Source organism: Bombus vancouverensis, chromosome 14, assembly GCF_051014615.1.
Source record: "Bombus vancouverensis nearcticus chromosome 14, iyBomVanc1_principal, whole genome shotgun sequence".
Taxonomy (NCBI): domain Eukaryota; kingdom Metazoa; phylum Arthropoda; class Insecta; order Hymenoptera; family Apidae; genus Bombus; species Bombus vancouverensis.
The window spans coordinates 4,281,132-4,305,578 of record NC_134924.1 but is presented as its reverse complement, the minus strand read 5'-3'; the positions used below and the strand labels follow the sequence as shown (position 1 = coordinate 4,305,578).

The following is a 24,447-nucleotide window of genomic DNA, read 5'->3' as shown; positions in this document are numbered from 1 at the left end:
CTCGTTGATCGTGTGTGCACGTCAAACGCCAGATCGAACCTTTTTCTTTCGAATGTGTCGTCGTCGTTGAACGGTGTTGGCTTTCCTTCGATGTAGACTATAGATTCTTATTTTGTCGGAGATTTAGGGGTAAAAAAGGAATACAAAAGGCGTGTGGAGATTGTAGGTCTTTTATAGTCTCGAAATTCAGTACGCAGCGTATGTAATGAAAATTGCTCTTGTGTTAATTCTATGCGGTGAACGTTGAGGTGGCATGGAAAAGAAAACGTAGAATTTAGAGAAACGTCGAGAGAGACATTGGCTGGACAACGATATATACCTAGGAAACATCGTATCGATCTGGGAATATTATCTAGAAATATTCATTAATTTACAAATCGTCGTAACTATTAGATTGTACATTTACATTTCCAATGATTATACTGCTTGAACATTTCTACCTCGATATTTCCAACATACTAATGTGTCTCCTCTAAAGAATATATATCACGTATAGATCTGGTAAACTTCTATTCGAAGCGATAATCAACCTCGATAAATCTATCACTGAATCGACATATACTGTAAAAGGCACCTACTCTATATGTTTCTTTTCCTTATGATCGCACTTTGTAGATCACTTCCTCACCTACGCGCCGTGAGATCACGTAACAAGGAGATAAAGCCCGTTTGTTTTTCACGCGAGCCGAAAATGCGGAGGTGTACTATGCCGTTGCTATGCAAAACGTGTGGAAAATGTGTGTGAGTACCGTTTTGGTAACGAGTGGGAAGCGCTCGTACATAGAATCGTAACGGAAGCTAACAGAAAAATTTCCTGTCGTATACTTGGTCCACTTACGATTATTAATAGTTCGTGCTACGACTTTCGAACGGTTCTATCTGATTTTTCATCCAAGTCGAGCCACAAGGCCATCCTATGATATTTTTCTATTTATTATTTATAAGTTATCATTTTTTAAGCGTCCGATCGAGAATACTTTTTGTTGCAACGATAGTTTGCAGATACAGTTTCATTGATTGATGTTTGAACTATCACTTTTTTGTCCGCGTTTATACACGCCGCGGAACACTATTTTAAAATGCCGCTGACTCTCGGTTTTATAGGTGTTATTGGCTCGATCCTATCTGTTGAATCTACGCTCCGTTTAATAAGCGTAGTAGTAGCTTATGATAGATGCTTTTACAGATTCAGTTTAATCACGCTAAACGCCAGTGCGCAGGGCGTTGCCAGCGAATGAAATCAACGCGCTTAATCGATACATATTGTTGCGTGTAATCGACGGAATCTACTCGATCAATCAATTCTTTTGCAACCGGTATGGAAAACAAAATGACAAGGACTAGTTCTTGGTAAACCAATCCTCCAGACTATCGAGTAATAACTCGAAAAAGTTATAGAAGCTTGTGCTGTTAAGTTAACGACAATTATCAGATAACACTTTCAACTTTCCTGCAAAACTATGCTATAAATTTCTATCGATATTTCTTTCTAGTTAAACCGGAATTTTAAATGCTATAAATTGCTCAATAATTCTGAAAACCTACAAATTTCAACGTTTCCTTTTCCTATTCAGCCACTGTTAATTATCTCTTACGTGACGCTTTAAATTTCCACGAAAATTACAGGAATATGAAAAAACTTCATATCACAATCTTTTAAAAAGTCGTTCAATAATTCCACAATTTTACAAATATCAATGCTTCTTTAAAACCCACCCCTTCTCAATTAAACCATTGCTGATCGTCGGTCATCTCGATACTTTAAACGCTGAAGAAACTTACAAGAATGTTAACGATCTCCGCACGGCAATCTTTTAAAAAAAGGTCGTCCAATAATTCCCAAAACTTCCAAATATCAAGGTTTTTCTAAAATCCATCTTCTTCTCAACCAAGCCATATCTAATTATCAATTATCTCGACACATTAAATTTCGAAGGAAATGACAGAAAAATGCTAAAAATCTTCGCGATTCGTGTCAAAAATATTTCTCTAAAATTCGCGCATTTTCAACCTGCAAATCATCTCTCACCTCGATACTTTTATCTGAACGACGATCAATTTTTAATCTTTAATCTTCTAACATAATCGTATACGTGCAAAGTCTGTGCGAATCTACGTATAAATCGAGCCTACGAATTTTACCAACTTTCATTGCCACTTTCTACCCATGAAACCCAAATTTTTCCCACGTGCACGATTCGCAGATCGAGATTTCCACCGTGTCCAGGGTAAAGTCGCAAGAAACGCATCGCAATTCAGCTTGCAGAGTTCATCGAGGACCGGTATCGATCTGGAGAGCGCGTTGCTCGCGAGAGGATGCCGGGACTGCGGCCCTACGCTTGGGTATGAGTAATACGTTCAGGCATGTCCGATCTCCAGGTTCGCAGGCACGTCTCTGCCGAGTGAGATTTTTCTTGCACGCGCCGCGTGCACGCACGCACGCTCGCCGACCGCGCCACTTCTTTCCCTTCCCTTATTTCGGCATTAGTTCTTACCGGCCTAAGGCAACATAAGGACACCACCACGACGACTAATTGGAGTTCTTTGGCCGCCGGGGACGAGCTACGTGCATCCATTTCAAGTACAATTAAAATCGTTTGGGAAATCGCCAGCTGGACGCCGGTCGTTCCTGGTGAACTGCCAGCTCTGCTATCAGGGGAGTACGTATGAGGTTGGAACGTGTCTGCACCGTGAAACTGATGGAGGGTTAATCCTCTTTTTGTATTATATATATATAGAGTGTTTCCTTTATCTGGAAAACTCGAAATATTTCTATAGTCTGTAATCTGTAACTATGAAAAATATGTTTCAACAGAAGCTGTTTTGCTGAGAAGAAGACATCATATGGTGCAGATTGTCTTCTTACCGGTCGAGTACAGTGGAGCAGATTTTAACGCCAACTTCATTATTTTAGACAGAATGATACATTTTCCCCTGCAAAAAGATATTAATATATTTCTATCGAGAAACCATTAGAAACCATTTCAAGTTCAATTTGTCAAGTTTAACGTATGAGAGATAAGAAGTGGTATTTTTGTGTTTACCTTTTCTATGCCTTAACCTGGAGTCGGTTAACTGGAGTTCAGGGAGATACATTCGTTAAATCGGATATTGCGATGACGTCAGTTCGGATGAACGGAGTTGAAATAAATCGAGTTCTACCGTATTGTATTTTTATTAGCCATGAAAATATAATGTATTCTATAAGCTAATGCGATGTCTTAAAAAGCTGTTACTGCTAAATCGAGCTGAAACGCAGATAGAACGGTATATACGAAGATGATTGATTTTATTATACGGGCCTTTCAGAAGCTAGATTGATCGACTTCACTTTTTATTAATTTGCGAGTTCCATTGCATAAGTGCACGATTAATATTCAACGCTTAAGAAACACATAAGTTACTTCCAGAAGCTCGTTCATCATAAGACAATGATATAAGCGATAGAAAATTCCAAGATAAATTTAAATCGCAGTCCGCGATTATGATATCTGCGCTATTAATTAAAGTATCTGTCTAGAATTCCATAAATAATTCTCGACCATTGCTATTTTCTACTTTCTACACTTCCATTTCACATAGAAATCGTGTCTCGCGAACCAATAAAAGATCGCGCCTCTGTAAACAAAATTGAATTCAAATGACAGCTGGCGGATCTAGGTGAGATCTAGATACGGAAAAACAGGCGAAAAGAAGTTCACGAGCTGCGTGTTCGACCGCGAGGAGATATGTCGACACGTGGAACGCAGGCCTGGCCTGTTATCTCGCGTATCGTAATCAGTCAGCGGCGCGAACAGAATTTGTCTTTGCGTCAGCCGATTTCCATTGCTGAATGATTACGATACGGTAGCGACCGGATCGCGAGCTAACGGGGAGAGAAAAAGGGGCGGAAGGGGCGCGAGGGATATTGGGAAATCTTATTTCTAATTTTAGTGCGTGTTATGAACCGATAGATCGTTACGCTCCGGTGATCGTAATAACCGACGGTTTGTGCACGGGTAAAAAAGTGTCTGATCAAAGTTTTTTCGGGAAAAGTGCTGGCGTCTCGTTTCATATTTTCTGCTCCATGATATTAAGTCGTATTATGAGATCTGTCGTTTTTGCTCTAAATCTTGACGAGGTTCTCGCAGAATTTTTTACCTATCTGCATAATTTCCTAATTAATATCGATCTTTAATGGTGAAAATTTATAGACAATTGACAGAATGATGGAAGTATAGTAATTATGTGTTTTATACATTTTACAAAAACGAGATAGTGACGGTGACGACGATGTCTGAATATTTGTTGGCAATAGGTACGCACTGGTTCTCACTTATTTTTCCTTTGTTTATCAGCAAACTGTAGATGTAAGAACATAAGGACTAAGGATAGTTTTTGATATTTTCGTACAAAAATTTTCAGCAAATTCCAAATTACGAAAGATTTTATAAGTTAGAAATAGAAGAATTAAATTCCATACAGGAAAGTATTTTGAAAGACAAGAAAAAAATATCTTTGTAATTTTATGTCAGTGTCGCGGCCACGAGGCAAATACGTTGAACGATCTAATAGATATGTTTTTAGCTATTTGTTGGTAGGTTTAAAATTGTCTGGAAGTCGCGAAGTTATAAATGATCATCGTCGTTAATTGATGGTCATCGTTGGAATTTGAGAAAGTAAGTTTCACCAGCAAAGTGACTTCCCCTGTGATACTCTGATAGGTCGACACGTTAAAGACCGTAAAGGATAAGGATATAATTTCTACGAGGAAAGGATATTAACTTATTGCACGCGGGGATGTTAATTTGATTTACATATGTTATCGATTGCAAAAGATGGAGATCGTTGCACCGGTTGTTGCGGCTTTTAAGTACCACGTATGGCCGAGACGTAATTACCATTTACCTATATTTACTCACGAGTAATTACTGTAATTTATTTTCATGTAGGATAACGCTTTAGTAATCGTTTTTATCGTTTACTAGGAAACACTCTTTCTCTCGTTAAAGTATATTCAAACTTTCAAACTCTATATTCCCTTTAAAAACCATACAAAAACTCACTCTTTTTCTCTGTCATCCAGAGATGTTATGACGCATCCTTCAACCATAGATCTCCATTCGTTGTCTTAGAAATCACAAAATACGCCCTTTTCTTCGAATAATCCAATCCGACCATTTTCGATCATGTCGCAAGTAAACAAATTTAGATGAAACTTCTTCCACAAGTCGGCCTTCCTTTGCATTTAATCGTTCTCCGATGCAATTCAAGTGACTGCTTCCCTTCCAAAATACAGGATTCGTCCCTATCCTAACCAACCCCGTCTCTACAAAACCCAATTATTTCCAAATTTACAAAAAACAACGCAGACGCTCCGCCTAAAGTACTCTTCGACTCTAGAACTCGAACAATTTTCCGAAAAGTCACGAAACTCGAGCCTTTCTTTTCCAAATCGACCGAGATTAAACGGAGCTTGTATCAAAAATCAGCCGGCGTTTCATTTTTAATCACCGTTCGATCCAATCGAAGCGACCCCTTTCATCGGAGAATCGAGTCAGCTCGTCAGACTTTCATCGATCGATGAACCAACCGCGACATAATCGTTTCTTCTGGACATTGTTCGAGAGTCAGGGGCCTGCGTCCCCGGAAGCCGCAAAAACTCGGGAACCGCGCATATATGTATACCCGCGGGGAGGCGGTGAACGCTGAAAACACGACGGATCAAAGGCGCCTCCGAGCGGCGCAAGAAGCGGGTGCGGCGATCCGCGAGGACAACGAGACGAGGACAGAGCGAGGGATATGTCCGGTTTACATTCTGCTTTCCGCGAACGCGAAACTTTTTACCATGATGCACCGTCATTACGGCAATTTGCCGCGCATACGAAACGCGGCCCCTGGTTAAACTCGAAAATTCGAGCTGCAAGCGAACAAGGAGAAGCCCCACCATTTCGTTCGTTCGTTCGTTCGATTGCAATTTTATGATCGTCGTTGAGCGGATCTTCTTGCGAAATTTTCTGAAATGTTTGTGTTTTTCTTTTTGTCGTTGTTGTACCGATTAAAAATTTTCTTCTTCTTCTATTCTTTGAATAGGCGCGTCGCATCGACAATACGATCATTGGCGAAGGTTTTCGCTTGTATCTCCTCTAGGATCTTCTACTATGTGCCTGTCTGTTTGATAAATTTCCAGAGGCTTTCTCTACTTTTGTTTCGAACTGAACGCTTGCGTGAGCTTCTTGGGGTTTTGAATGTGTTCCGTGGTTCCCATAATGTCGTGCGTTTCAGAATCATGCGTTGTACCGTGACTGGTAATGTAATAGAAACTTGTAATAGTAACGTAATTTGTTCGTAACGGAAATTCGTGCGTTACGCTTGTGTGTTCAATTAGCAGTGAATAGCTTCACTTGGTCGTTTCTATTGTATAGAGGTTCGGAGGTGGAGGAGGGATTCGAGTATCGCTTTGCTGTTTTATGTGATCTTGTAGAATTTATGCCAGTCCATCTCTCATTCCGCTTCTCGAATAATTTCTCTACCTAATAGATTTCTTAATATCTTTGAATGGTATACCGAACTCGCCTTTGATAGAAGAAGTCGGTACGATGAATAACTTGCGAATAAATTTCCCTTTTCCATGTATTAGGTCGTCCGAAAAGTTTCTTTCGTTTTATAAGGAAATAATGGATGCACAACATCTGTTTTATATTATTTTATCGAATTACGTATGATCCATTTTGTTCTATCAAAATAAAGATCACAACGTTCGACAGCGTACGTTTCATGTTTGTATAAAGATGCCTCGTTGTAAAAGACGTGTCTGTAAAAGATAGACACTTTTCGGACAACTTAATACTTTATAAAATATTCTGTTCTTTTTCCTCAACTAAATTTAAAGAAGTTTCAGATTAGGCCCATTTCATATTAGGTACGTTTCAAATTAAATACGCCGTAAATTGGTTAGGAATTGAGATAGTACACATTACCGATCGTTTCCAATTTGACTGTACTAATTTTTCTCGAAATGTTTGCTCTTAATATCTTGTACCTTTTACGTACATTCTCATATATCGTCTTCAAATTTGACCGATACATAGAATTACGAAACTCGCCTCTTCTTAAGATTCAATTCATTTTTTTTTCTTATTTGGATGAATTTTACAATCAATTCTCATTGAGAATTATAAGTAAATTTTTCTGGCGTGGCACTATGTCGTGTTTAATAAGTGTTTATCGTGTGTATGATTCTAGTTGAATCTAGTGCTTAAATCTAAAGGGTAATTCTTTTTAGCCTTTTTAGTCTTTTTAGCCTGCGGATCTGATCCGACGTGTCAAGTAATTGAGTAACTAGTGGGTTTTGGTGTTTGTTAACTCTTATGTTATATCCATTACTGAATTTGGATATTTCTTCTTTGACTGAAGATATTCATGAAATTTCGAAATACTCTATCTATAACGTGCAGAAACTATACACATCGATGTTTTCCAATCATAAATGTCCGAATACTTTGGTGAGTCACTGCGAATATATTTATTTATAGTTTATTCTAGGAAGAAAATATATAATCTATTATACGTTGCATGCAGGCATCGCATTAGCATCTGGCGAAGGAAAAGGAGAAGTGCGCGTTGCGAATCTCGGGTCGAAACGTTTGCGAGCTGGTCGTAAACGCAGACACGGCCCGCGGGGAGGTCTGTCAAATAAATAATCCGCCGAAAGCGTGTACACGGCACGGCTCGTGCCTGTATTGTTCCCGTGTGACGTCACATCCTCGAAAACACTATTATTACAGGCCCTGTGCACCCACCTTCGCCGCATTAGCATAGATTACGAGCGCTCCCCTTCGAGCGGTCCCGTTTTTCTTCGGTCAGATCGCGCTTCCATCGCGGCGGATTTATTAAACGGAGGCCATTTTCTGGTCCCCCGCTAGGCTGCTGCGTTACAGTGTTCTTTGTTATTCCTCGGGATCGACGTTAACGCGGGTTCAACGATCTTGAATCCTTATTAGAGCGAATAAAGATTCATTGCTCGATATTCGACTCTTGTCTTTTACACTGCGTTAGGTAATCGTCGTTTGGATAAATTAACTTTGCATATCGTTTGCTCTGTCGCGATTTACGTTCCACTTCGAGTGGATATCAAATGCTTTTCTATCTTCTTCATACTTTTCTGTCGCGCGAAATTCTAAAAATTTCAGCAACGGTGCCACCTTAAATTGTCCAAATTTAATCGCAGTTTAATCTCATACGAGAAAATCGCACGAGCATTTTTATTGTTTGTGACGATCGACAAGACGATTTCCATGTCTTTAAAAGCTTCAGCACGTCGCACATGGAACTTATATTTTCATTCGCGTATATCAAATTTCTTCTTTTTTTTAATGCAGTTGATAATCGAATTAATAAAGCGAATTCAATAAACGAAAGTAGCGATATGCAAATCTCGAAGAAGATTCCATACGTAGCAATATAGTAGTTTTCGAATATCGTCTTAGCTTGTCATGTGTTTGTTTAAAAATGCGTTCAAATGCGTTCCTTTCTTATTTAGATATCCAGAGAGAGGGAGAGAGGTACAATTAACTCATAGAAATAACTCGACAGCAGCGGTGAACTTTCACGTTAATTTAATTACAGACCACGGATCGGCTATAATTTGGCTGATTGGAAAAGGAATGTGCCGGCAGCGAGATCTCGCGAGTGCCTTCGCGTTAAAATCGCGACGAATGAACTAACGAAAAGAAAAAGGAAACGCTTCGTCGCCTTGTTGCGAAACTTTCGGTTCGATCAAGCGGACAAAGAATGTTTTCTACGAAAAAAGCAGTTTCCTCTTTTTATTTTCGTGCGTGAGAGACGCTCGTCAGGAACGTTAACCAGCGCACCGTAATTTCGTTGAAGGAATCGCGCGAAATATATGCAAATTTCACCGCGGCCGGTCCCGAGCATCGCGCTCTTCGTCTCGTATTTTAATTTTATGCCGCGTATCGCAATTTAGTTTCGTATTTCTCAACCACTCCTTGCCGCACCACGAATGTATCAAACCCCTAAGGAAGTCGCGACAGACACTTGGTCCACGTAATTCTTCGATAATAAAATGTCTGAGAAACGCGAAAAATAAAAATCACTGGCAATTTCGCTTCATTTTGTCGGTTAAACGAAATTCACGTAAACACAGTCGGGATAATTTTATATCGAGAGCGAAACGATAATAAATATTTTATTTGCAGAGTCAAACCGTTGATAAAGAAAGGAATGACGTATTTATGTAATTTTTATCCAGTAGAAGTTACATCGAATAATAATTCATTTCTGGTTTCTGTACATTATTCATTATCATTACAGGTTACTGTAATATAACGAGAAAAGTCAGAGAAGTCGTATGCGATTCCAACTATCGATCATTACACTTCGTTCTTAATAAGTTTTATCGGACGAAGCAAATATCCAAGTAAAGTAGACGATATATTCTCTGTCGTGATTTCAAAATGTTAATGCTTACAGTACCAATCGATGTTAAACTATGCAGAGAATAATCTTGAAAGAGCCGAGGGATTCAGATCAAACGTCGATAGAACTCCCAAATATAGTTCACGAAACATCTATATGTTTTGTCGAGAATAATATTAATTTAATTCTTAAAGAAGAAATTCACGTCAAAGGGTAAAACAATTGTCTTATTAATAATTTTAAATAACGATAAGAAATTTCAAAGAATAAAGTGACCCAAATAAAATGAGCGAAGAATGCTGAAGAGAAATCCGTCAAATCTATTACTTTCCCCGGAATAATATTAATCAAATATTCGATACACCTTGACCGTCATTTCGAAACGCTTACTCCGAGAGTCAACGACTTCGATCCACGGGTTCATAAATATGCAAGCCTCGCGAAATTGAATGCATTAATATTCAATATGCCGTGACACGGCGATTAAGCTCGATAAACAAAGGCGGACGAATTTTAATCAAACGCAACGTATCAAAGCTTCCCGCGGCTCTTTCGTCTCGCGACAACAAAGAAGGACAAAATGGCGATAAACGGTGGCCGGGCAAACTCGATGGCGCCGCGTGCTTCGAGGTCAAATTAACATCTCCGTTGTTCCGCTCGTCCAGTTATTTCCCTTGACGCGGCCTGCCGGATTATCGATAGGATTCAGCCGCGACGAATCGAGAGTTCGGCTCGGATTTCGTGGATGCGAGCGTTTAAGCTCCGATATAAGTAGCTTACGGAGAAATACTGGGAAAAATCTGATCTGTAATAGCTTCCACATCAGTCGCCAGCCTTTTTCACCCATTTTAATCTGATTATCGCCTTCTCATCGATTGCGGGTTGATCGTTCTTTACGAAGATCCGGAGGAAGTATGTTTTTACACGTATGAGGACCACCGGAGAAAGATACAAGTAAAAAACAATATGTGATAGTAGATAAAAGTAAATAATAATACATTTTTTTACAATATTGGGGCCCTGTGTTTAATGGTTAGAAGAGTATCTTAATTATTGTATGTAGTTGGCAAGAAGATTTTTTAAATCCTTTCAGAGATCAACTTCGGTCTGTTAAAGAAACTGAAATAGCTGATAAATCTACGAAGTTTCCTAAATATTCGAAACATCTAAGGTCAAATAAAAAGGGAGAGATTTGCTAATGTAAAATAAATGAAACGATTCTAAAGAATTGTTTCCTTCATCAAAAGAATCATTCCTCGTATGTTCAAGCTAGCAAACCCACGTTGCCTTGAGGTAGAAGCAAGCTTTCGAACAGACAATTTGCCCCTTTTCCCTCGAAACATTGCCAACAAGTTTTTCCTTTCCTTAAATTTTTATGACGTGAAAGCGACAGAATTGTCGCCGATGGTCCCTTGTCGCTTGCTACCGAATGGTGAACAGAGAAGAAAGGATTCCGCGGAATTTGCTTTCGGAAATATTGAAAATATTTATAATAAGCGAGAGAGCGAGGAATAAAAAGCGAAGAGAAACAGACGGATAGGCGTAGATAGAGAAGGAAACACATGGAGACGAGAGAAAGGCGGGGAGAGAAAGAGAGACACGGTTGTTTTCGAGGCCCCCAAGGTCTCCACGTGCATATCTTACGACCGATTAATTGCAGTTGATTTTTATTTGTTGCAAAAGAGCAAGGTGTGCGGCGACCGGTGAGTTTAATGGTTATTTGTTCGCGATATTTCGTGGTATGTATGCGTGTACTGCATACAGATCGTTTCTAAATGCGCGTTACAATGTGAACCGAAAAATTGGAACGGCGAATGAAGATTTCTCATATAGATAAAGAACGTTATCTTCGTTAATTTTGATATTTAATTATGATACCGTCCATCGATCCGAAGGCTGTAGATTTCCAATTTATAATTTTTATAAATTTCAGGAGAAGGAAATAAATTATGGAATTATGGCGTGCCAAATTCCTCAAATCGAAAGCTACTGGTCAGTAGCCTTCCTTTTCAATCACAGCAAAGCGAGGACTACTGATTTTAGCTTTATCCGCAATCTGGTAAAGTCTTAAAAGCAAAAATAAATTACTATAGCGACCGCGGCGCTCACCACTATATCTACCATAAAATTCGCGCTAACATTCCTCCGCTAAAAAGGCAACTTTTTATTTTCTTCGCCCATAAATACATCGTTCGCCACTTAAATTCTAGAAATATTCGACTCCAGGTTCTCCCGTTGTAATAATTTTTGCACTGCATTTTCTCGTTCCTTCTGTTCGTTCCTTTTTCGTTTCATTTTTTTCTTTTTTTTTTCTTTTTTCGGATTATTCATTGTGTCACGGGTGGCTGGTCAGGCGCGCAGTTTAACGCGCGCGCGCGTTCGACATAGCGCGGAAGAACGTCATTTCTAAATATACTAGGCAGAAACATTGTTCCCCCGTTTAGTGGTATTTTGCTCGCACGAGAATATATGGAGATACGAGCGCGATAGGGAAACGTTACAAATTAGTTGATCGAGATCTTAATTGCATTTTGAGTTCGACGGATCCTTCGGAATAATTCGCGCACGGGGTGGTGCCCGTGGAGTAAGCGACACGTGGATTATTTATTCGACGCTCTCACGCGTGTACCGTATGATTCAGGTGCAGCATAGTGGAAATTGCTGGGCAATTTTCTCATCGAATACGTTGCTTGTTAGAAATATGTCAAGCGAAAATAAACGACGTTTTCTGTCTATCGACAGAATAGTATGATAATAATTAACGAACGATCGATGAACCGATAGCGATAATTTATAATTTATCATCTTTAGTAGCATATTCAATAGTCGAGCAAATAATTTATAAGCATGAATATAAATATAAAAATTTAATTATAATTAAAAATAGAAAATTTATAATCATAAAAATAAAGCGAATAAATTGATAAGACCAAGAAAGAAACATAACGAACGATGTTTTTTTGAAATGAAGAATGAACGATATTTTCTTTCATTTGTTAAGTTGTAACATGTATTTCCTCTGCTTCCTCTATTTATATATAATGAATATAAAACAGCAGGAATTTATGGTACAGTCCAATAAATGCTACAATTGAAATTTTCTAAAAATTGTACTATTCATATTACTATGATAAACTATTGTCTTTTAAGATCATGATTCTGGTGGTCTCTTGTAAGTATCGATTGTCCTAGTACATGTTGTATCTTATCAAATTAATAAATAAATTATTTTTTCCCTACTTCTATACACTATGCAATTTCTTGATACTTTAGAGTTTCGCTGCTATTGAAGCATACTTTGCGCCGCCGCTTCAGTTGTCTGGCTACAATACTACTGAAGCGTATGTAGCGCCGCTTTAATTGTCTGATTACGTCTGATACTACTGACGCAACTGTTGCGTCTTTGCTTTCTTGCATTCAATAAACCGACTTACACTAAATATCTCGTACTTTTTATGTATATTTTCAGATCTTGTTTCAAATTTTATCATTATGGTCGTGACGATAGATTTTCATTACTAGATCGCGAATTTGTACGCATTTATAGAAAATTCGTATGTGCAAAATTGTATATAAAACGAGGAAACATATAAGATATCCAAAATACAATGTTTTTTATAATACTTGGTAAGTAAAACAATATTCCAGTGAGATTCTACCTTCTTAAATTAATTTTTGATTAATTTTCCAAAATATGAATTTGCATAAAAATCCGTAGTCTGCTCGTCGCCAACGAAACTTCAAAATGTTTCGGGGCAACACATACGATATGTTCATATAATGTTTCTAAAAAACTTCTAATTGTCCAGTACTTTCATAGAACCATTGTATAATACGATCAAATAATTGCAATAAGGCCAAACTGATAAGCAGAACGACCGTTCGGCTATGGCGAACGTCCTTGCAGGGCACACTGCGTCTGCGTGACGCTGTATAGGCACGCGGGCGCGAGCAACACGGCGTCCTAATAATAAATTCTACGCAGCAACGTGACTTATCCGCGACCGTGCTCGCGGGTAGGTGTGCGCAATAATTGTTAATTGTCGACGCTGATACACGAGGCCGATAAGGTTCGCCGTTTCAACGTGCTCACGCTCTCTCGCGCGCACACAACAGAGCTATTCGATTTTTCCATGCCGGTGAACAGGCTACTGTCCACGTGCAGACACTTTCCTCGCTACTTTACGGCTTATTAAGGCGCGACACCGTGCAACGATACGTTACTTGCTCGATATAGAGCCGCCTCGAAATGCTCGTACGCGATTCCTCGCCACGCCGTGACTCGTTCCGCCGCGGAATTTCATTTTTCCATCTCGTTAAATTCTACACGTACGATTCGTTCCGTTTTCTGCGACGACGAAGCTCGTTACTTTAAACGGACGAGGGAATTTTTGTTTCTTAAGATTTTGCAATATTACCGCGTATGCCAATGTTAATTAATATCTGTAACGTTATTTAAAATGGATCAACGCTGTCGCGGTTTCTTGCGTATTTTTGGAATGAACTTTATTCGTTGACATTTTACTTAATGCAGCCTTCGACTTCGATCTGGCACAGATTTGTATAATGTGACAACGCTTTCTGATATAACAGACTCGATACGACATAACAAACAAATGTAAAACGAATCTCATCGATTATCATAATGAGACAGCGTGACTCTTCATCAACTAAGAATATATCTAAATTCTTCGATAGAACGTGATTTCCACTTTACCAAAAATACTTGGAAGTACTTACATTTCCATATTCCACCACATCATCTTAATTTTTGTATTTTCTCAGAAAACACGCAAGGTTTCGGTTTCTCCTAACAACCAAAATCTCCTTCACCACCTAAGAGTTGCGAATTTTTATGCATTTATAGAAATTTTAGCGGTGCAGTATGCAAACGTATAGTATGCACATAATGTGTCAAAAATATATAAATTGTCCTATGCATAGTATCCATTATAACATTTAACCAATCAAAGAAATTTCTAACTAAATTTCATTCTTTCGACTGTACCCACGAGAACTTGAATACTATTGTTGAAAAATGTTTAGAGCGGTATGAATGCTTCGCTAAGTAGTTTCATCTTTTAAATTGTATCTATAAAACAAATTTAATAATATCTATTTGCATAAAGATCCGCAGTGTTGTCAATAAAAACAAAAATCATTAAACACTTACCCTGCACGGAGGGAAGCAGCAGCGGCAGCGGCAGTAAGAGTGAGTTGTTGAGCAGCAGCAGCTCCAGCTGCAGGGTCAGCAGCGACCAATTCCGACAGAACCAACACGGTAGTCGTAGTAGTGGCCGCCGCACAATTTGGAACCGTTGCGTTTACAGCATGGCGAACACTGGGTGGAAGATCATCCTCGTGTTGCAACTGCAGTTGAGGATAATGATGCAGATGTAACGCGGTCGTGGCTGACCCAGATCTAGGTGTAACACACGTGGGTGGCAATAATCCAGCTCTTGTGACTGCCGAGGGTGGCGATGGAGATGGCGGTGATGGTGGTGGTGGTGGATACTCGACCACTTGAACGCGATCCGCTTCGTTCTCGTAGATGATCTCCTTGTCGTGCGTGTACATGACGGTTTTTTGACCGTCGTTGTAAATTAAATCGATCATCTTGTGCTCACCGACGCTCAACGTCGTGCTGGCGGCCGCTGCGTCGGTGCCAGGCGTCACTCGGCCATCGGTGTCGTCCGTCGCTCGTTGCTGAACGTCGTCCGGATCAGTTTGGATATGTTGTTGTTGATGGTGATGATGGTGATGATGATGGTGGTGACGGTGGTGGTGATGATGGTATTTTGGATGCAGAGAGTGAACCGTCGCTGGTTCGTGCAGGTCTAGGACATTCACTGGCTGCATCGTGGCCAGCAACACCTGTTGCTCGCTCTCGTTTTGATTCTGGTTGCTCAGCGAGGAGGACGCCGGGGACACTGGCCCCTCCTGCACCTAGAATAGCAAAGATTTCCATAAACCAGTGCCTTTGATTGGATCAAGTTGACAAATCTGTAGTAGCTCGGGAAAATTTGGAAACTTGGAAATTTGAGCGTTTTCAAATTTAGACGTTTGTAAATTATGTATGGAAAGTATTGGACAATTTGGGAATGTAAACGTTTAGGCTTTCGGAAATTTGCGCGCTTACGAGTTTGGATATTTAAAAACGTTGGTAGCCAAAAGTTTGGACATTTAGAAACGTGGAAATATAGTAATTTGTGCATTTGAAAATTTTAGAATTTCGAAGAAAATGTTATTGTGATAATAAAGAGTTAGGGAAGGTTATCGTTTGTAGCGGTGAATTATTATATCTGCGATAGAATTCTGTTTACATAAACTTTTTTAGAATATTTTTTTAGAATATTGACATGATCAGTTTCTTTATATTTATAGAAAGCTAATCTGTATGGTGGTAATTGCTGTCTGTACATCAAAATGCACAATATTTTGTCACCGTTCGTTGGTTTCGAATAGATACACGAGCAAGCCAAACAGAATGGCAACTTTATTAAACGTTTTCCTCAGTTTTTTGCTAACCTCAACCGCCGGCGAACGTGATGATAGCTACTCTCCTAGAGTTACCTCTTAGTAGTCGTAATAGGAATATTCAAAGAAACTAGACAAGACGACGAGTTCAATTATGGTACTTGCCTTTTTATTTGCTACTAAACCTCTCGTTCTGTCAAGGCTCTACCATTAGCGAACGCGAGTACGATTACCATAAGCGATTAGAAAAGTTCTGAACACTGCGAGGAAGTTTTCACACAGATTGATTGACAGATTTCTCTTCTCTAACAGAAACTCTCTTATCGATATACCTTTTGTTTTATATAACTCTAAATAACTCTAAATTATTACTTTCTTCGCGTTTGATCGAAACTCCGGCATTCGTCGTTTTCTAACATTTTCAATAAAAAATAAAGTTAAAACTCAGTTAGCATCTCTGACTCTCCAAAATCTTCAACCATATTTTTTTTTATAAATACGACGTAATCAAGATTCCAATTAAAAATTCATAAACTAAATTTTTCTTCAAAACCTCGTTCTACGATACAAAAGGCTAAAAGAACACTGGTCGAGTTCAAGGATGTAATCGAGAACAAAAGATGAATCGTCAACCCCTATTCAGCTTAGGGTTTCAATACTCAGTCGCAAATTTTCAAGGGAGATTGGTTGACGAGGGTATAGTCCGAATATTCTACAGAGAATCACAGGTTCCATGGGGAATTGAAAATGGAACGAATCCTTTGTCGACAAGTGACAGGAAAAGTAAGGACAGCGTTCGTGAAAGCTTTGAAGTAGGATACATGGTGTGAGATTAGAAGCTTATATAAATAACAAATTATATAACGTTGCGTATGTAGGCTTGTGAATATCGATAGACCTGTGGACCAAAATAAATAAAGTACTATCACGAGATATCTCTTGTTAGAATTTTCAATAATCAGTAGGTCAGATGCTTATATGACATTCGTATTTCTATAGGAATTGTAGTCAAATTTATTTCATTCTCTAGTTATTATGAAATTAGTTATTACTTTACCGTAGACACTTTTTCTGTATATTACTGTACCTTTAAATTTTACATAAACGTACAATCACTCGTAATTTACTAATTTATCACTAAAATAATCTCCAGTGCAATCACGATAAAAGCCATCATCAAGGAAAGTCACATTGATGGATGAAATTTCATCTCAGTACCTTTTCTCGGTATCTTTCCTTTTTCCTGTAAAGATCAATAAATTCTAACAAATACAGTTCGATATTTTATCACCATTCTGTGTTGAACAAAGAATGTCAGAGTGATTATTTTATTATTATTCCACGACTAAATGAAAAATTATTATTCCCGACGGTTGCAAGTCAAATTAAATTGTAATATGCGATTACGAGACAATAATATGGGATGAAGAAATTCGTAAGGAGTGAAATTTCACCCACGATAATCCCTGTAACGATCCATGCATCTCTAAATCCAAGATCCAGTCGAGCTTCTCAATTACGCGAACGTTTGCCAATTATCGATAGTCGCGTGGCTTCCACAAAATTATTATTTTATCGAGGCACGGTTCGCCGGTTTTAGTCACGGAAATTTACGTCGCGGTACTTTATGTCGTAACGACAGTTTAACATTTTCGAATGCTAATCGACCCGCAATAAAAATCTTGCTGGTTAATCGCTCCGTAGAGACCAGTCCAGCCGAAGTCGAGTCGAATAATAATTAATCCCCTAGGTGTCTGGTAACGCGTCGATCGGCAAATATTTTTAATCGCGCCAGCAAAGATCAAAGTATCACGACGTCCACTCGACTTTCTAACGGAGTCATCGCGTAAGTGATCCTTTTTCGTCACGAAATTCAGGGAAGAACTCGCCGCGTTACTTTCATTTCCGAGACGAATCTAAAGTTGGCTAATGTTAAGCCGGGTATTTAATCGCGCCGAGGGATCGCGATTCGAAAGCGGCTCCATCGCGAAAAGTTTCTGAACCAAACGATCGCGCTCTTGCGTTTCCTTGATCCGTGGTCCACTGGTTTGAGATTGTCAAGTGACTATGATCGATCGGCGAACAAGTTCGTTTCAAGGATTTTGCGGTCGAAGGGAGCGTGAAGTGTTAGGTTCGTTGTTCGAATTCCTGGAATTGGTTTCTTGAAAAGCTGTAGGATTTGTTGGTGGCTTTGAGAAAGCTGAAAATATTTTGACAGATAGTATGCCTTTGTCCGAATAAAATGATATATGAAGAAACATTGGAAAACATTAGTGGAATTTTTTGACGAAACGAGAATCGCGACTGTATATTCAACAGGATGAGGAACGTTTCTAAAAATTGTTTAAATTATGAAATTTATCGAACATGAAACCAAAACATATCTTGTATCATCGGGTGTTGTCCGTTATTTAAACTATGATAAATACAAACACAATTATAGAGATATTAATGACCTTCAAAGTTAGCACATGCGATTCTTGAAATGGACACGTGAAGTACAAGATGAATATTTCTACATAATATTCTTCTAATCGGAACATTCGTATGAACAAATAACGTCGCCAGTATTAATATACGCGTGATTTTATCCTGCTGTGTTATTCGATAAACGTTCGCTCTGAACAAAACGCGATAATATTCTTGAATAAATTTGAAATAATAAAAACTCGAGATGGAAGAATTATCTCGAGTGCATCTCCTTCGTCTGATTACGCGATTAAACATGCTCGCACAAAGAAAGGATGCAAAATGCTTCTGCTCATACCACGACTAATTCCGTCATTTAAAAAAGTGTCTAAAAAAGGAGTGGAAAGAAAGACATAATAAAGGAGGGACTTAAGCTCAGAAAGTTGCCGCCGTCTCGTGAATAAGTGTGTCCCATCACGCTAACGACGTCGTTTGGAATTTCCCACGTGTCGTCGGTTTATGGCGGTTTATGGCGCTTTCCAATGGAATCAGGCCGAATTACCGCGAATCTTCTCTCTCCCTTCCTCACATCTCTCGAGGAGTCCTCGGACGAACGAGCGTGCAATGTCATTTACGATCGTGCACCGTCCATTAACATAATTAACAATATCGTGAGTCATCTGGTTAATATTCGAGTTTCACTGGCGGCAAGTCACCGTCGTCGCCTCGAGTATCGGTCAGACAACATGATAAGTTATTTTTTTCTGGGAATACCCGGTACAGTTTGTTTCGTGTCTAACGGGTTGATTAATGACATTCCAAGTTGTTCAGGCTGAACTTATTCAAAAACTTTTTTCAGAATGTATGTAATATATTAGATACGCACTTCTTTTTCTCTTTTGTTGCCATAATAAATCGTTTAATCTTTCGTACTACGAGAAGTTTCGAAAAAGTTTCGATATCATCGATCAGAAATTCTAGCTCAATTTTTTGTATCATGAAATGCGTTGGACATCCTGATCAATCGCGTTAAACGCCTTTCAAGATACAGAGATCTGTCGGTAATTTACCTTTATCATCCTTTTGCCCAATCTCGTTCAAAAACTTCTCAGCTTGTAAACCCAACTTCCAATTCACATTCACAATCTTCTCCTTTTCGGAGTAAAATTTCTCACTTCAGCAACCTCCACCATATTCAGAGAATTAACTGCAATTTATTCCCATCCGAAACAGACTTTACGATTCCAAAAACTGCCTCCACGAGAATATACTACCATGGTAACTGGTCAATCCTATGAAATACTTGTCAGAGTGTGAAGAATTAATCCTCGATTGATTTAATCCGCCAAAGGCATCGCTCGGGCAGGTGCAAAGGCTCAAAGCCCAGTTCACTTTATACTCGAAACACCCTCCAGTCCCACTAGCTCTCCTAAACGAGTGTGCGAACGGTAACACTCGTAATAACCCACACGGAGGGTGGCCGATGTTTGACGAATATTAATCAGCTCGATTACGAAGCCTCCCGCGGTCATGACATGACGTTAAGAGCACTCGTCGATGAAAGCGTATACCAACTTCATTCGAAATCTAATCGGCGATCGCCAGGAAAATTTATCGCGGTCGTCCGAGCGCGTTGATTCACATGCCATCCTGCGACCGAATGTATTAGTTTTTACGACGTTCTACACGCGCCAACTCGAAAATGACATCGATGGATGAAAGGGAAGAGGATCGTTAGAAAGGAAATATTCGTTATTTATCCTGCTCACGAATACGCGTTTTACGGTTTCCCAGAGCTCCTGCTGGATGTTATCTCGGGATTATTTATTGAATAACTCGTACACGACCGGGTGTCGAACGACGGCCTTGTACCATAGATTCAATCTAGTATCGCTGTCAAGGTAGAAGATTACGTAACCACGGGCATCGCGATAGTACTTCAGAGGCGTGTTGAGAGTTATTAGACGATGATTGGCCTTGTACCTGCTTGTGTCCTGACTTTCTGATTCTTCCTCTCTTTTTTCATTCCTCGTTCATTTCTTTCTTTCTCGCTTTTTCTCTACTTAGTTAATTCCGTAATTGATTTCAGTGAACAGCCGTAAAATTTTTGTCCGGTATAGCCATCGAACGTTCCTCGTTGTTGCGTAGGTTCGTTTGGAACCAGCGATCTTTAATGGTTTCGTACTGTCTCGTTTATATTTTTTCTTCTTAAATTTAACACCTTGATTGATTTCGAATGGTTTTCGAATTTAACTCTCAGATAGTCTTCAAACAGTCTTTGTCGTATTGGGTAAGTCGACATAGAACGTGTGATTTTTTATTATTTCATTCTGTTTCTTCTTTTTCTCGGTTATTTCTATACCTAATTGATTTCGAATGGCCATCGAATTGTGCTTCGATGCTGCATGAGTTCGTTACGAGCGAATAATTACAGATGACTTCGTTTGGATATCGACGTGGATAGTGATTAAGAATGAAGGATAATTCAGGTTATCAGGTTCTACGGGCAAAAGAGACTGGATAGATGCAGCGTGGTTTACAACTTCATTCTCATGATGCGGTAGCAAGTCACGCGGTGAAGATAGGATTCCAATTGGATCGGATTGGTCAGAACGTTCGAGAAGTTTGGTTTCTCGCGCTGATTTTTCCATTTTCCGTGGTTACTGCATTTCCGTGGGAGAAAAAGCAGTCGTCGTAAAACATGTATAAACTGCCGGGAGTGGACATTGATGCGGTCAGCTGATCGAATAAAAAGCGATGGTTAGAGACCAATGATCCGCAACGTGAGCATGGAATAGACTGAATCGAAGTTGGTTAGAAAAATATCTATCGGTATCATTACGTCTGTGTCGCAAATAAAACCAACGTAGCGTAAGCTATCAAAACTACAAACTAGCTTCCTAAAACGGAAGGGCGTAGAAAAACTAACTTATCACTATCCGCTACAAGCAAAAACAGTTTGCCGATTTCCATTTATCACCCAGCCTAACTATCACCGGAAAATCAAAATTTCTCCAAACTTTCTAAGCTAAATATAACCTCGTTCGCTAAACTCTAAATCTTCCACTGTACTTTAAACCGCAACCTCATTATGCGCAAAAATTTCAAATTTCCACTCGCCGCTGAACCTTTGTGATTACTGGGATTACCATCCCATTAAATTTTTCGTATCTTCAACTCAACCATATTATACAGAAAAATTGTAAAATTTTTTCTAACCTAATTACCACTCCGTGGTTGAAATTTCCCGTATTCTAACTCCCAATCACATTACACCAAAAAGTTACAAATTGCCACTCGTCGTCAAATACAATTAACCACCCTGAAATTGAAACTTCTTGAATTCTAACACGTTTCGATCGCGTTGGAAAATCAATTTCCAACCCGAGATCAAAATTGCTCGAGTCCTAGGCCGGATCACGTAACACTGAAAAATTACAAATTTCCAGTCATCGCCCGATCTGATCACTGTCCCAAAATAAGCGTTTCCCTAAAACCTTCCCTTCTTGCGATTCATCGCGCTCCCCTGCTTCGATTCCTTTAATAATAATAGGAAAAAGGGGCGGTAGTGGGTTCGAATGGAGTTGCCTCTTCTAACCACCTTCTAACAGAGACTAGCCTCTGTTTACACGCAAGAACCGGCTGATAATAACAGTTAATTGGCCTGCTGGCCGTGAGAGACTGTTCCAGGTCGGACGATACTCCTTGGCTCGTCTGTCGGTCGAGCGGATGCGCGACCGCTGCTCTCGCGTCCTCGTCGATTTCTTCTTGCGGGTCGCGCGCGCTCGCTTATTGCCGATCACGTCGTTGGAATACGCAGCTGCGCCGCCAGCTCGAAGATACGTGGAATCGTTAAGGGCCTTTCTTTCGCTCTTCCAAGCGGTTGCGCGCGTATACGCGTCCTAGCTCACCGGAGAACCTTCATTGTTGCCCGCACTCCTCTCTTTCTCTCTTGCCTCGTCGTTCCACGCAGCATCCCCCTCCGCAAGACGATGTACACGATCGTCCAAAGGTTTTTGCGATACGCCGTTGAATCCTTGTTATATCGGGCCGCTCCTCGCTTCTCTTCTGTCCGGGCATCCAGCTTCGTCTGCTCGCGGTACACCTGTCAGAGTTTCTGTTATTGCGGCCCCGTCGCGGTTATTTCTTCCCGTCCTTTCCTTCCATTCCCTCGTTTTCGACTCGCTCTCCGTTCCTTTTTTTTTTTTTTTTTTTTATTGTATTTCTCGCCCTCTTCTCGGATTTTGGCTGTGTCGAATCTTTTTCCTTTGGGTTGACTTGCGTCAGGTATGCTCGTAATAAGTTGCGTGGAGAATTTGGAAATTTGGAAGTTTGCAAATTTTCAGGCATTTCTGGCGATTCTTGGGCATTTGGAAGGTCAGACTCGAGAGTTTGTAAATTCAAATACTTATGAATTTGCGCATTTGCGAATTGAAGCTTCGGGGAACGTGGTTTTGTAAATTCACACATTTGGAAATTTAGGTAGTTGAAATTTCGGGCGTTTCGAAACTCCTCACACGGTACAACTTCAATTCTCCTTTCGTATCTCCTTCTATCCCTTTCGTTCCTATTAGCACAGCATACCACTTGATATAAATATTTCGGATTACATTAGTCCATGGTACGCTTTAATTGCATGCGCCATAAAACACATAAACTTCTAAAATAAAAATACGTTATTGTCGCGGTCTGTCAGTCGCGATCTTTCCAAGCAGCTCCTATTAAAATACATTTTTGACTCTCGTGAATGTTCAATTAGCGGTTTATATTGCGGTGGAAAATTATTGTACAACGTTAGGGCTGTTCTGTAGCCACTCTGAATGGCTCTTATAATTGTTTATAATTGTTTATTAGTCGCGAAGAATGTGGACCCGTGCGCGTTTAACTGCGGTGTTAAGTTTCGTTGAATAACGAAAGTGGCGCAACTATGATCCGAAATAAATTACTGTTATTAATTATATTCATGTATTTACACCCGGCGACTTCCTGTCGCTATTTCCAGTCACGGTAATCATGGAAATACTGTGTGCGATTGTTCACTATGCGTTGTTTATTTTTTTTAGTTTCCTGTTGGCGTATCGAGCATCGTGAACGTGGCCGCAGGCGAACCAAGCTAAATGGAATTGCTAGAAACGCTTGTCGACGATCGTATCACTATATCTCCATCGTTTATTCCCCTTTTTTCCCCACGGTAAACATGCTCGCTATTTCACTTACGCTTTATGCAAATCTTTTTCGGCTCGGTTTATGGCCGTTGAATTACATACGTTTTTTTTCCAATCGCCAATCGTAGAATTGGAAATTTTGTATTAACAAGCTTTGAGATATGCAGGTAAGCAGAGGGTTGAGAATTTATGGGCTTGGAAAATGACTGAGATTATTTGCATTTGAAAATTTGGAAGTTCCAGTTTTGCAAATAGAACAAACGGAATGTTTGCATATTCGAATATCTGAGAATTTGGTTATTCGAATTTTCGGAAGGAAACTCTGTGTACTTGAAAATCAAAATATTCGAGATTTCGAATATTTGACAATTTAATTTTCGTAATGTCAATTTGAATTAATTTCAATCGTTGCAGATTCAATATTTTTGGATCCGAAATATCTTTAAAATTCGAACAATCGAAAGTTTGTTGGGAAGTTAAAAATCTTTCCATCCCAGTAACCGAGACACCTCGTAAATTCTAAACCTTAAAAATTCATTCATTCAAGATTTCTTAACCAACAGCTAGTCTTAAACAGTCGGCGGAAAATCATCGATCGCTTCGAAGAGTTTCGCAATCGTCTGGTGATTCCGTTCATCGAACGTTTATTATCATTGCTGCATCATCAATCACAATTTAAGAATAAGAAGCAAGAAATATCGTTGACACTCGGACACTGCGATACTATTCATGTAATTAGCGCGTATACCGAACATCCGACCAGAGTGTACAGAGCAATAAATCATTTTTTTTCACAATATCTGTAGTTCGCGTTGCTGGTAGCTGGAGAGGAAAACAAAAATTCTCCTACCGCCATTATCTTTGATTGATATCTCCAAACAACTCTCGCTAACATTTCTTGCTACCATTATTCCGTTCCCATTATACACTACTCAGAACGGTTAGAGCAACGCTTTTTACTAGAGGAAAAGTAATCAGT

General features: G+C 39.5%; 1 protein-coding gene across 4 annotated transcripts in view; it reads right to left on the bottom strand.

Annotated features, from left to right (window-relative positions):
- The window catches only part of grh (grainy head), a 161,794-nt gene that overhangs the window by 127,715 nt on the left and 9,632 nt on the right, over positions 1-24,447 (bottom strand). For all 4 annotated transcript variants that reach the window (XM_033343668.2, XM_033343667.2, XM_033343666.2 and 1 more), the window contains exon 3: positions 14,591-15,363. In XM_033343668.2, coding sequence (XP_033199559.2) covers positions 14,591-15,363 — 773 coding nt within the window. The remainder of the gene's footprint in view (positions 1-14,590; positions 15,364-24,447) is intronic.